This window comes from Trichosurus vulpecula, chromosome 6 (assembly GCF_011100635.1).
Source record: "Trichosurus vulpecula isolate mTriVul1 chromosome 6, mTriVul1.pri, whole genome shotgun sequence".
In the NCBI taxonomy this organism is placed as follows: domain Eukaryota; kingdom Metazoa; phylum Chordata; class Mammalia; order Diprotodontia; family Phalangeridae; genus Trichosurus; species Trichosurus vulpecula.
The window spans coordinates 78,279,089-78,293,587 of record NC_050578.1 but is presented as its reverse complement, the minus strand read 5'-3'; the positions used below and the strand labels follow the sequence as shown (position 1 = coordinate 78,293,587).

The window sequence follows — 14,499 nt, the reverse complement described above, 5'->3', positions numbered from 1 at the left end:
TATTTTTTCCAATTTTTAAAATTTTTTTCTTCTATCACCATTCAATTAGATCTTATTTTCAGTTCCAGATTCTCTCACTCCCTCCGCCCTCTCCCCTACCCATTGAGTAAGCCTCAGCTAATTAAAACCTTGGGCTAGAAGAGTAATGTGCAAACATCATCTAACTAAAAAAATGGTCAAATATTCAACACAGTTACAATGTATTGATACAAAATAGTTTTTCATTCAAGAAAAATCAACATATATAAGAAAAAGCAAACTTTTTTCATGATAAATATATACAAATACAATTATATATAAGCAATAATATAGCACTTATAAAATCTTGCATATGCTAAAGATAAAGCATTAGTATACATTACTAAAATACATAATCGATATACAAAAAGCATTTGTATCAATATTTTATAGACAGTAAAAAAAAAAACCACGTATTTCACTAACAACAATGAATGGTATAAATTACAGGGCAGGATATAATTGTAAATTATTACATATTTGCCCTTGCAGCATTGTGTTTGGCTGAGTAATCCCCTTTCAGGTTTTACCTGGCACATCATATGTAGGTCTAACCACGACTTAATAGTCCTGACACTGAGTTTCTAATTTCTAGATTGTTGTTGACTGTTATTATCATATAATTATAGTTGAGCTCATTGAAAGCTCATTCTGGCTATTCCAGGCCCCCACTGATACACTCTGTTTTCTCTCTGAGACCGTGGTATTGAGTTAAAAAGGGACTTAATTCTTCCTTATCATTTGAATTCACATTCCCATGTGAATTCTCTTGGGCATTATAGTATATAAGCTTACCTTTCTCAGTGATAAAAGTTTTTTAGTTTATTATTTACCTCTGGAAATCTTTTCGCAATATGCAGATGAGTTCTTTTCCTCTGAACCTGTTTACTTGGCTGTCCATCATTACTGTATGATGGCTCATCAGGAAGCTTGACTAACTCCCCAGTGAGTAAGAGATGTCTCCAGGTGTGTAGGGACCTGACTAATTTATGGAGCCATTTTGTAGGCCCAGTCTCTTTGCCTCTGGTGTTTGAGAATTTGTGTGTTCTGTGCTCCCCACGACTCCTTAGCAGACTCTGTCACCTCTGTGAATATCTTGACAATGATTCCAGGCATTCTGCAATTATCTGTTTTTATTGGCATTTTGTTCTGAGCTGATGCCATAGATACTAAGCCTCTTTCAGCCTGTTTCTTAAAGGAGACCCTTACTATGATTCCTACCATCTTTACTACCTTCAACTCTAAAGCATAAATCAGTAGTTGGCAGTGATTCTCTACCAAACATTAACAAATATGGGATAAACCCTGTGGCATCATTTCAGATAACATTATATGCGTGTACTAGACATAATACATGTTGACTCGACTCCATGGTGAATAAATGAAGGAACGAAAAAGCATTTATTATTATTATTATTTGGGGTTTTCTTGGCACAGATTCTGGAGTGGTTTGCCATTTCTAGCTCATTTTACGATTGAGGAAACAGAGGCAAACAGGGTTAAGTGACTTGCCCAGGGTCATACAGCTAGTAAGTGATTGATCGAGGCCAGATTTAAACTTAGGAAGATGAGTCTTCTTGATTTTAGACCTAGTACTCTATCCACTGCACCACCTAGCTGCTATCATTGGTAAAAGAAATAGCTCCCTCCACTTACTGATGAAAATTCTCACACCTGGTCATATCCTTCACATCTCAGAAACTGAACTCCTACAGATTATCATCTAAACCCTATTCCCCACCCCACACCACTAGATTCTTCATTCCCATCCCCCTCATCCTTCCCACCCAAAGATTCTACCTGATTCCAATCAATCCTTCCACTGTGTCCCCTAGAATGCCTGTTCCATAGGTAACAAATTTCATCTTATAGCTTTTTCTCTCTCACTCTTTCCACCCATTAGCTTTGACTGAAAGTGGGCACCTCACTCCCCCATGATACAACTTCCTTGGCCACCCTTTCCAGTGCTGACTGAACCTTCACTCATTTTCCTCAACTCATTAGTCAAAGCAGGGGAGTTAGAATACTCCTTGTTCTCCATTGCCACTTTCAGATTCTCCTCCTATCCTCATCATTCAGTAACCTCTCTTCCTTTGAATCCATGCCATTCATATCTATCATCAAATCCTGGTCAGGGTCTACCATAAAAATCCTAGTAGCTGTTGCCTACAGATCCCCAGGTCACTCTCTTTCCTTGCTCAATGCATTCAATACCTGGCTCACAATTTTTCTCTCCTCCCCACCTCCTGCCCTTATCTTAGGAGACTTCAATGTACATATTAACTTTCCCTCAAATACCCCAACTACTCAGTTCCTCAACCTCCTCACTTCCCATCCACTTCAGCCACATGCAAAGATGGCCATAGGCTTGATCTTGCCATAACCAACAAATGTACTACCATTTCTATGTTTATAAATTCCAGAATCCCTTTATCCAATTATAATCTATTGGCTTTTCACTTTTCCCTCTGCCTTCCTTTACAAAACCCTACTATTCATCTGTACCATAACCTCCAATTCCTTGACCCCATCTCCCTTTATCTTGCTGCCTTCTCCTCTTTTCCCCATCTTGACCAATTCAACTCTTCACTGTCCTCCCCTCTTGAATCCCTCACCCCTTTAGCATATAGCCAATTATGCCCAGCCCAATGTCATCCTTGGATCATTCCCACCATAGGAGCTGCCTTTGCTCCTACACATATTCTACTGAATGAAGATGCAAAAAAAAAGCATGCAACCATTTTGTTTCCACTCCAAACTTATGTTGCACAACCTCAACTGAGCCCTCACTGCTGCTAGACAATCCTACTATGGCTCCCTTAGCAACTCACTATTCCATTCTCCTCAGTGGCTCTTCCAATCCTTTTCATCCCTACTCAAACCTCCCACAGGTATCCCTCCCTTCACTTAGCAGAGAACCTGGCCTTGTATTTTACAGAAAAAGTTGAAATTATTTGCCATGAGTTTCCTCTTCTTCATCTCCTATCAGATGCCTTCTGTCACTCTCATCCTTCATCCTGTCTCACATGATGAAGTGGCCTTATTCCTTACCAAGGCTAACCCCTTTGCTTGTTCAAGGGCTCTCATTCTACCTCATCATCTCCAACAGATTGCTCCTTCTGTCATCCCCACTCTGTCACTTATTTTCAATCTCTCCCTGTCTACTGGCTCACTCCCTACTGCCTACAAACATGCCTATGTCTTCCCCATCGCTTGATCCTTCTATCCCAGAAACTGTCTTCCTTTATCTCTTCTGCCTTTTGTAATGAGGCCATCTAGGTGACTCCACTTTCCTCTCACTCTCTTCTTAACTCCTTACAATCTAGCTTCTGACCTTATCATTCCACGAAAACTGCTCTCCCCAATGTTACTAATAATCTTTTAGTTGCCAAACTCAATGGCCTCTTCTCAATCTTCATTCCCTTTGACCTCTCATTCTTTCCTCCTTGCTATTTTCAGTTTTCAGGAAACCACTCCCTTATGGTTCTCCTACATATTTGACCTCTTGACATGGTTTGGGGTTGCCGGGAAGGCTGAAATGTCAGGTTACAGAGTGAGTCTGCCTGGGAAAAAATTCAAGCACTCAAGCCTTTCCGTCAAAGTAGCAAGGTTTACTGTAACACCAATAGTGCAGAAGAGATTTCTAGTGAATCTGCAACTTAATGGGGGTGAGACTGATACTTATATACAAAAAAGGGACAATGAAAAGATCTGGATGGGATTAGAGAGTGGTAAATAGCTTGCAGTAGGCCAGGTTCAATAGTGAAAGGAATAAAGTAGCCTGGGGTGGGCCAAGAGAGACTGTGATGGGACTGTCAAGTATCTAGGTGGACTGGGGTGGGCCACGGGCCTTGAGTGAGACACCAGTGATCTGGGCTGCTGAAATGTGTGGGAACATTTAGGGGACTGGGTTGCTTTCAAAGACACGGTCTTTTCTTTTTCAGGGTCTTTTGCTGTATCTTCTCCCATATCATGCCCTCTAACTGTAAGTGTCCCTCAGGGTTTTTTCCTGGGCCCCCTTCTCCCCCTCTATGCAATTTCATTTGGTAATCTCATAAGCTCCCATGGTTACTATCTCTGTGCTGATAATTCTCAAATATACCTATCCTGTCCCAAACTCTGTACTGACCTCCAATCTTGCATGTCTACCTGACTTTCAGACATCTTGAGCTACTGGATTTCCAGTAGACGTCTTACATTTAATATGTCCAAAACGGAATTCATTCTATTTCCCCCCAAGCCACCTCCTTTCCCTTCCCTATTACTGCGGAGGGCACCACTATCCTCCTAGTCCCTCAGGCTCACAACCTAGGAGTCTTGCTGGATTTCTTACCAAGTCTTACTTCTTATATCGAATCTATTGCCAGAGCCTATCGATTTCACCTCTGTAACATCTCTTGAATAAGCCCCCTGGTCTCTGACACTGACACCACCTCATGCCTGGACTATTGTAATAGCCTGCTGGGGGGTCTGCCTGCTTCGAATCTCTCCCCTCTCCAATTCATCCTCCATTTAGTCACTAAAAGGATTTTCCTACGGTGAAGTTCAGATTATTTCACCCTTCTCCCCACACGATAAACTCCAGCAGCTCCCTTCTCATTAATACAGAATAAAGACAGAAGAAACCCAACTAAATCCAAGTAAGTGGATCTTGGCTGTGTCATTCAGTTTTGATTGCTTCCTTGTCTTTTTGCCATTAACAATGTTTGCCTAGTTCTGCTTACCTAGCTCAGCAATGAGCTGTGTGTCAAAGGAAGAGAGGAATTCTAACCCATTAGCTTTTCTTGGCTACCAAGTCACACAGCTGACTCCTCATTCACCCTCTCAGTCTATTAATCCTTTCTGCCTCATCCACTGCACTGATCTTTTTCCACCTGACATTTCTACCTGGGACTGCTCTTTTATACTGTCTCTGTGAACTTGATGGAGCAGCAAGGTGGTTCACTGGATACAGCGCTGGGCCTGGAATCAGGAAGTTGTTGTTGTTGCTACCTGAGTTCAAATCCAACCTCAGACCCTTACTAGCTGTGTGACCCTGGGCAAGTCACTTCGTCTCTGTTTGCCTTGATCTACCTGGAGAAGGAAATGGCAAACCGCTCCAGTATCTTTGCCAAGAAAACCCCATGGACAGTATTAGCACCATGGGGTCAAGATGAGTAGGACACAACAAAGACAAAACTTAAAAATGAATTTCATTGGCCAATATGGGGAGTGAGGTGGAAGAATGAGCACCTAGCCTGGAGTCAGCAACACCTGAGCTCAAACCCAGCCTGAGACACTAGCTGTGTGACCCTGGGCAAGTCACCTAAACCTGTTTGCCTCAGTTTCCTCATCATGGCCAACCACTACAAATCTTTGCCAAGAAAACCCCTAATGGGGTCACAAAGTTGGGGAAAGGACCAAACACGGATAATATATCCCTAAGAGATTGTTAGTTATTCTTTCTCTGTCTCCTTCTGTTATCTGTTCACTCACCTACATATTAAGTTACGCATCCTGCCTTTTCACATATCTGCCAGTCAGTCAACAAGCATTTATAAAGCACCTACAATATGCCAGCCACCATGCTAAGTGGAAGTCAGGCAAAAAAAAAAATCCACTTGCATTCTGTGTGTACATTATTCTGACTCTGCTCTCCTTACTTTTCATTACTTCATATCAGCATTCCCAAATCTCTTCGTGTTCTTCTATTTCTCATATTTGATGGCTCTGCGGTATTCCACTTCCTTGAGGTAGCACAGCTTTGGCCGGGTGGTTCAGTGGCTGGAGCTCTGGCCCCCAAGTCGGAGTGTAACTTTACCTGCAGCGGTTCGCCCTTACATTCCCACACCTTGAGCCTTTCCATAAATGCACGGCACCCTACAGCCGACTTGGCTCTATGTACCCAGGCTGTCCTCCGCCAGAAGGGTGTCGGCTCAGGCTGGCTGAACAAACAGAAGGGCGCGACTGATTGGTTTCGTTTGTTAACAGGACAGCTCAGAACTGAGGCAAACCCAAAAGGAAATGGGAGTAACTGATAGGAGGGGTGGGGCCCTAGGAGGTAGAGGAAGTGGGAGTAGGATGTGGCTGTGGTTCAGGTAGGAAAAAAGAGGGAAGGGAGGAGGTGAAGTAGAAGGGGGAGGAGGAAGAGAGAGAGGGGAGGAGAGGAAGGAGAGGAGGAGGGGGAGAAGCGGGGAGGAGGAAAGCGGGGAGGGGGAAGAGGAGGAGGGAGAGGGAGAACAAGGAGTATGGAGGAGAGGTAAAGGGAAGAGGAGAAAGGGGAGGAGGGGAAAGGGGTAAAAGGAGAAGGAAAAGGATCCGGAGGAGGAGGCGCTGTTCAGGCTCCCGGTGCTGGGTCGCTGCAGCAGGCGGACCGGCCCCCAGAGTCCGGGATGCACCCGAGCGGCTGGGTGTCTGTGATGCTGCTCCTGGTGTTCACGCTGCATCTAATGGGGCTCCCCCGGCCTCTTTCAGGGAGCCCCCTGGCGGTGACGGAGCCGCCTCCCGAAGTCTTGAAGCTCGACCTCCGCACCGATGTCAAGGTGCAGGAGGTGAGCCTGGCTTTCCTCTCTATTACCATCGACGCCAGCCTGGTTACCGATCCCAGGTACATCACCTTCCTGGGGTAAGTTGCTGACATTCACCCTTTCCTCCGTATACTGTCTCCTTTCTCCTTGTTTCTTACCTCCTTTCCCTTTTCTACACCTGAACACTGTCCACTGCTCTCCCCACAAGTAAATACTTGCTTTTTTTCTTTTTTAATCGGCAACAGCTTTGTTCTCCAATCGCGTTTCTAGGTACTGACTGCCTGTAATGTCCTAGGCAAGATCACCCACTCTGAATTGCTTTTTTTTTTTTTTTAATGTGCAGGAGTGGGGTTGTGCTACCACAGGTGTTCTTAACCTGGGGTCCGTGGACCCCTCCCCTCAACGGGTTTCTGGATAGATTTCAGGAAGTCTGTGAACTTGGATAGGGAAAAAAAATACATCTTTATTTTTACTACTCTCTAAGTGAAATTTGGCGTTTCCTTCAATTATTTAAAAACGTTATTCTGAAATGGGCTCCATAAGTTTCACCAGACTGCCAAAAGGGTCCAACAAGCACATGCGCGACACACACACACACACACACACACACACACACACACGACCTAGAAGATCTCCAGCACTAAAAATGTAGCAATCAATGAAACAATATGGAAGGGACTAGTCTCAGTAAGTGACCAGCTACAGTCACTAGTCCTCCTTTCCCTGAGGAAAATGGCTGGCCAGAAGGGACATTGGTTATTTCTGATGCCTAGCACTGTGCTTTGCATAAAGGAAGCTTTAATAGATAATTGTTGAGTTATTGCCTGCACGAATGGGGACTTTCCAGTTGAGTTCTTGGAAAGCAAGTTCACTTTTAGTCTTGAATGCAACACGTCCAAAATTGAACTCATGATCTTACTTTCGAAACCCTCCCTTCTTCCATATTACTATTAAAGATATCAGCAGAGATAATTTAATCCAATCCCTTCATTTTCCTGCTAAATAAACTGAAGCTCAATGAGTTAAACTGATTTGCCTGATAGTATAGTAATGGGAATTTCTCAAAGCTACATGAATCTGTTCAGTATGTACAGAATTTATTTTTCAGTGTTTAAGGCTGCTTATTTAATGCTTCTGAAAGTACATAGGCTAGGCAAGTTTAGCTAAGACGTGTTATTACATTAAAGTTATCACTTGTTATATTCTGAATGCTGTAAAATATTCTTCTTGTGCAATTTGGAACTATGTCCAAAGGGCTATAAAACTGTCCATACCCTTTGATCCAACAAAACCACTATCAGGTCCTCTTGCATGTCATGACATCCATCACCTCCCTAACGTTACAGTCCTCTTTGAGAACGAAGGACAAACAGCAGCAGCAAGAAAGGTATCAACATCTTCACAATCACCCAGACCCTCAACCAGTGCCATCCTCTACTCTTCACTCTCTCGCGTCAATCTATTGCCAAGTTCTATCAATTCTACCTTCATAACATCCCCTACTCTCCCCTTCTCTCCTCTGATGCTGCCACCATCCTCATCAACTCATGCCTGGACTATTTCAATAGTCAAATAGTTGGGGGGCCTGCCACAAGTCTCTCCTTACTCCAGTCCATCCTCCTCTCAGCTGTCAAAGAAATAAGAACTTTATTTTCCAGCTTAACAGTACTTATTATATGATGTATTCATTGATATACCAGATCTTGTGGTAGCCTTTGTTGGCAAAAAGGGGGGGGGAGGGGAAGGGCCAAACAGTCTCTGCCTTTAAGGAGTTTACGTTCTATCGATCAGCATGCTCATGTGGAAGCCTGGACAAAATAAAACCAAGTTAATTTCAGGGGTGAGAGGCACAAGCGGTTGAGGGGTCTTAGAAAAGGCCTGATGTAGGAAGGGGCAGATGGGTGGTGCAGTGGATGGAGCATTGGCCTTGCAATCAGAAAGACTCATTTCCCAGAGTTAAAATTTGGCCTCAGACTAGCTGTGCGGCCCTGGGCAAGTCACTTAACCCTGCTTGTCTCAGTTTCCTCTTCTGTAAAATGATCTGGAGGAGGAAATGGCAAATTTCTCCAGTGTCTTTGCCAAGACAACCCTAAATGGGGTCATGAAGAGTTGGACTTTACTGAAGAACAATATAGGAAGACCTTTACCCCATCCTTTTTCCCTCCCTACATAATAAAGGAGCAATGAATTTTAAAAGAAAAATGTGTTTTCTGCTGTCATTTTAATACTGGCTATAGTTACTAATACCCTCAGTTACGATTGGGAAATTGGAGGACATACTGCCATGTGACTCAAGGAGTCAACATTGAGAGTGTTAAATAACAATAGAGAAGCTAAGTCCAGCAAAAATGGGGTGTTTGTTTTTTTTAATTATGTTGGGAGAAAAAAGTTAAAGCAAAGAAGGAATAGGACATGAGTTTAGAGTGGATGGAGTGATGATAACTGAGCACACAAAGAAGGCAGAACTGTTTATTTATTTGGGTTCTGGTTTCTCTGCAAAGGAGAATAACTTTTATGCAAATGACAGAACACAAACAACAGGAAGCTGATAGTAAGAAAAGTAAGGAGATAGTTTGAGAGCATCTGCCTCCCCTCAGTGAATCCGATTCACCTGGCTCAGATGAACCATCACACACACTCGAGTGCACACACACGCGCACACACACACACACACGCGCGCGCACACACACACACACACACATCCTCTGGCACTGAAAGAAGTGGCCTAAGAGATGGCTGAACCACTTGGTAATTTCAGAAAGATCAAGGAAAACAGAAGAGGTGCTACAAAATTGGAGATGGGCAAATGTTTTCCCAATTTTCCAAGACTAGGGAAGAGAATCTCAAGTCTACAAACCAGTGATTTGATTCCTCAAGAAATTCTCAAATGTATCATTAAAGAGATGGATAGCACATATCTAGAAAGGGAAGTAGTCATTACGGAGAGCCAGCCAAGCTTCATGGAGAAGCTCAGATCAGGTCAGGGCAGACTAACCTCATTTCCCTTTTCATAAGGGTTAAGTGACTTGCCCAGGGTCACACAGCCGAGATATTTCAGAGATGGAACTTGAATCCAGGTCTTCCTGACCAGAAGGCCATCTCTTTTTCTTTGGGGGTGGGGAGTCAATCAGGGTTAAGTGATTTGCCCCAGGGTCACACAACTGGTACACTTCTGAGGCCGGATTTGAACTCAGGTCCTCCTGATTTCGGAGGTGGTGCTCCATCCACTGTGCCACCTAGCTGCCCCAGAGGCCAATTCTTTATCCACTGTGCCCTGCCCTTTCTCAGCCAATGTGATCAGAAAAGCATTCATGTAGAAAGTTCCTACCCCAGTCTTTCTCCCTCCCACCACATCACAAATGGTATCCTTATCACATTTTCAGATGACGCAAAGTTGGAAGAAAGCTAACAGTGGGTGACAAAGTCAGGAAGCAAAATGATCTTGACGGGCCAGAGCATTTGAACTGAATCAAATAGGACAAAATTCAACAGAGATAAATGTAAAGTCATATACTTGGACTCAAAAAATCAACTTCACATGTGTAACAGGAGGCAGGGTTAGAGAGCAATAGGTTTGAAAAAAGATCTGAGGGTTTTAGTGGACTCCAAACTCTGAGTTAGCAATGTGACAGAGCAGCTGACAAAGTTAATGTCACCTTATAACATTAAGGGATGCATAAAGAAGGACTTAACTTTTTGGGAATGAGGAGATGCAAGTCCCTCTATACTCTGGACTAGTCCGTCCACATATGGAATATTATGTTGAATTCTGGGCACCATAGTTTAAAGAAGGACATTAATGAACTGGAGAGCATACAGTGGAGGGCAACCAAAATGGCGAAGAGCCTTCAGTCCATGTCATAGGAGGATCAATCAGTTGAAAGAATTGAAGGAGGAAGGCAAAGACTACAATAATTGCCTTCAAGTGTTTGAAGAATTGTCATAATAAAGAGGGATTCAAATTCGATTTGATCCCAGAGGGCAAATTTGTAGCTGATGTTAGGAAAATGTCCCTAGTAATTAAAGCTGTCCCAGAATGTGATGGGCTTCTCTGAGAGGTGGCAACTTTCTCCTTCTCCGAGATCTTAGAGCTGTAGCTGAATAATCATTTGTTAGGCATGTTAGTGCAGAGCTTAAATAACATACGTTATAGGGGGAATTCTTTCATATATGGGTTGGCCTAGATGGCCACTGAGATCATTTCCAACTCCCAGATTCTATGATTCTTCATTTCTGTTACTTGATCTGCAGAAACTATATTTTAGTTAAATAACAACTGAAAACAACCCACTGACCCATCAATCAAATTTTCTCAGTGAAAATGTACTTTTTACTAATTTGAAGAAATCCTCTTTCTCAGTTCCCAAAGACTTCGAACCTTAGCCAGAGGCTTATCTCCAGCCTACTTGAGATTTGGTGGCACCAAGACTGACTTCCTGGTCTTTGATCCTAAGAAAGAATCAACATTTGAGGAAAGAAGTTACTGGGAAGCTCAAGTCAACCCAGGTGATTTTTTTTAAAAGATAGCATTTTTTCAATGTGTAGTCGCATGTTTTTGAGTTTTGCAGTTTGCTGTGTGTTTTGCTTCATTTGGAGAAACAGGGACAGCACCATATCACATAATACATATTGTACATATTACATATTGTAATGGGGATACCTCATCTTGACCTATTGCAAGAGCCTGGGACCAAGTCGGAAATGTTTCACATTCTCTTGCATCCTTTGCTAATCTTTCCAACTCTAGAAGGTACACTGTGGTATGTATCAAAGGCTATTAACACTGCAGCTTATTAACAGTGCAATACAGGTGTGGGAATGATGTTTGCTTGGAGAAAGCATAAAAGTGGGAATGACTTGGAAGTGGGAATTATTAAAAGTTTAAGTTACACAAAATGAGATTTTATGCATGTTTACACTTAAAAAGGTCAACAATGTGTTCTTTTAAAGCTGTAATCAAAATGAAAGTGTCAAGTACTGTATTTCTACTTCACATGTGTGTCCACTGCCAAATTCCATTAGCTAAGGGATCAGTGGGAGAATTCACACTGAAATACGTTTGCAATAAATATTTATTTTAAATATTTTTATAGGTTCATTTAAGTACCTCAGCCCTTTTCTCAAGAGGTAGCTAGGAAGATTGGGAACAAAGGAAATGGAACCAGCTATGAGGAAGTAAGGACTGATTTGCCAAAAAATAAAAATTGCTTTAATTTTTAAAAAATTAATGATTGTATTAGTCCTTTCCCAAACAATTAAAATACTTCTGGTTAATCGAAAAAAAAGTACTCTGGAAAAGAATACTTCTTGTTACTTTAGACAGTTTTATTCATCAAGAAACCCTGGGTGTTCATTCTCCTCTTGCTCCTTGTGCTAGTGTCAGTGGTGTTATTTATGCTGTTCTTGAAGCATTCTTTTTGGTCCCAGGGATCTGGGCTAGTAGCCAAAGGACTAGACTCTGCAGCTTTGAGGACAAGAAGTCATCTGAATGTCAGCTTCTTCTAGCTGCACATGACTGCATGAATAGAGAGCTGGGCCTGGAGTCAAATCTCACCTTAGATATTTACTGTGTGACCCTGGGAAAGTCACTTAACCTTTGTTTTCCTCAGTTTCCTTAACTATAAGATAAGGCACTATAAAACAGCACCTACTTCTCAAGGCCATTGTGAGGATCAAATAGGATTATATTTGTAAAAGTGTTTAGCACATAGTAGGCACTCTATAATTGCTTATTCCCTTCTCCCCTTTTCTGTCTTGGGATAAGCATCACAGTCTAATGGGGAGCAGGGTGGGGGGGACACTCTTTTATCCTGTTCATTTCTTTGACACCAAGAAATGTACCAACTTCAAAAGAAAATGTCAGCCTTGCTTCCACTCCCACCCTTCTCCCATCTCTACTGTTCCCCTGCCATGGCAGCGTGGGATTCAGGAGAGGGCAGATACATGCAAACTTAGAATTTCATGATGGTTTTCTTTTGAAAGAATGGTAGAGTAATGGATAGAGCCTTGGAGTCCTGAGTTTGAATTCTACCTCTGGCGCTTGCTAACTGACTCTGTGGGTCTGGACAAATTATTTAAATTCATCTGTTACATGGGGATGATACTAGCACTTATCTCACAGATTCTTGTGAGGGTCAAATGAGATAATAAAGCACTTTGCCAACCTTAAATCTCTTTATGTTATTGTTCAGTTATGTCTTATTGACCCCATTTGGGTTTTCTTGGTAGAGAATTTCCTTCTCCAGCTCATTTTAATAATGAGGAAACTGAGGCAAACAGGGCTAAGTGACTTGCCCAGAGTCACACAGGTAAGTGTCTGAGACCAGATTTGAACTCGGGAAGATGAATCTTCCTGACTCCAGGCCTACAGCTCTATCCACTGTGCCACATAGTTGCTTCAATAGGGGATAGCGTTATGTCCATTTCATAGATGAAGAAACTGAGAGCAAGTGACTTACCCAGAGTCACGTAGCTAGTATATATCTGAGGCAAGATTCAAACTCAGGTCTTCCTGATTCCAGGTCTGATTTTCCAGCAACCACACCACTTAGCTGTCTTTCATAGATCCTGTAATATCCGAAAAGCGTCAAAACTAACTCAAAACTTTGTCTCCAACTGTAGATACTTGCAGCTTGGGTCCCATCCCTTCTGCTGTGAAGGGGCAACTGGAATTGGAATGGCCCATCCAGGAGGTGCTACTACTCAAAGAACAACATCAGAACACGTTCAAGAATGGCACATTCACAAGTAAGAAAAATAAGGTGTTTGGTAGGATATTCTGGTCTCAGAAGCAATGGGCTTTCAAGGATTAGGCAGCCAGCATGAGCCTGAAAGACACAATTGATTCTGCAAGGTAGGACTCTACTATTAATCTAGAACACACAATCATTCTTCACCTCTGGAACTGCTGAATGACCACAGAGGGTTGTTGGGAAGTTATTGTTGTGTTTGTCCTTCCTTCTCGAAGAGGACCGTGGCATCAGGGAAATGATGAGATGACTTGCAGATGACTTTGATTTGAGTGAGGGAGGGCTGTGCAAGGTCACCAGCCTCACTTTCTCCTCCAGAGCCATCTGGGTCCAGTGGCCTGATATTCACCAGGAAGACTGGAGATGACCCAGGATGCAATGGGAGACCCTGACCCTTTTAGGCTAAGGCCTTTTTCATTTCTTCACTTAGAGTGAGGTAAGGCCCTTTCAGCGAATAAGCCTCTTTAAGAAGTAAGTCAAGGGATGGCCTCTTTAATTAGAAAAAAGGGAAAAAAAAATCAAACTGGAAGGGAAGACCCTCAGGGTTGCAGTCAATGGTAACTGTTTCTCTTTGTTGGGAAGTAAGTCAAAGGGGATGAGCCAGAATACTGACTAATAGACTTCATTGGGTAAGCATGCATTAGTCAAAGGGGTTGGAGAGTCTTGGATCAAACCAGAAATGTTCCCCCACAAAACTGGTTTCTTTTTTGCTTCTTCTATGCCTTAAATTACCCAGGATTTTGCAAATGTGGGACTCGCCCAAGTAATTAACATTCCAGCTAACTTGGAATTACTTATATTCCATAGGTTTGATTTGCAGAGCTAACATGAGAAATGACAAATAGTAGAATTTCTGAAAAAAAGTCATTTGCCCATATTCAAGATAACATTTTATATCAGTATCATTTTAACATGATAGTCTTATCTGGGGGTTAGTGTGGGTACTTTGTCTTCTTAGTCAGCAGAAGTCTTCATTAATATAAAACACAAGGAATTGGAGAGAAATGGCCTTTGAATTCAGCTAGTTTGAGGCATCCAAAATTTTTATTAAAATTACATTTTTTTAAAAACCCATTTTTTAAAAAATTTGTTTATTTTAAATTAATCAGCAAGAAAGAAAGGCAATACATATATACATACATACATATATATATTATATATATATATATACACACACATATATCAGAACACAAAGAGGGCTATGTATGAAACAGAATCTCTGTTTA

The 14,499-nt window shown here is 42.2% G+C and overlaps 1 protein-coding gene across 1 annotated transcript in view; it reads left to right on the top strand.

Moving 5' to 3' along the window:
- Nucleotides 1–6,389: 6,389 nt before the first annotated feature.
- The window catches only part of HPSE (heparanase), a 40,418-nt gene continuing 32,308 nt past the window's right edge, over nucleotides 6,390–14,499 (top strand). The window contains exons 1-3 of the mRNA XM_036763832.1: nucleotides 6,390–6,622; nucleotides 10,885–11,030; nucleotides 13,146–13,271. Coding sequence (XP_036619727.1) covers nucleotides 6,390–6,622; nucleotides 10,885–11,030; nucleotides 13,146–13,271 — 505 coding nt within the window. The remainder of the gene's footprint in view (nucleotides 6,623–10,884; nucleotides 11,031–13,145; nucleotides 13,272–14,499) is intronic.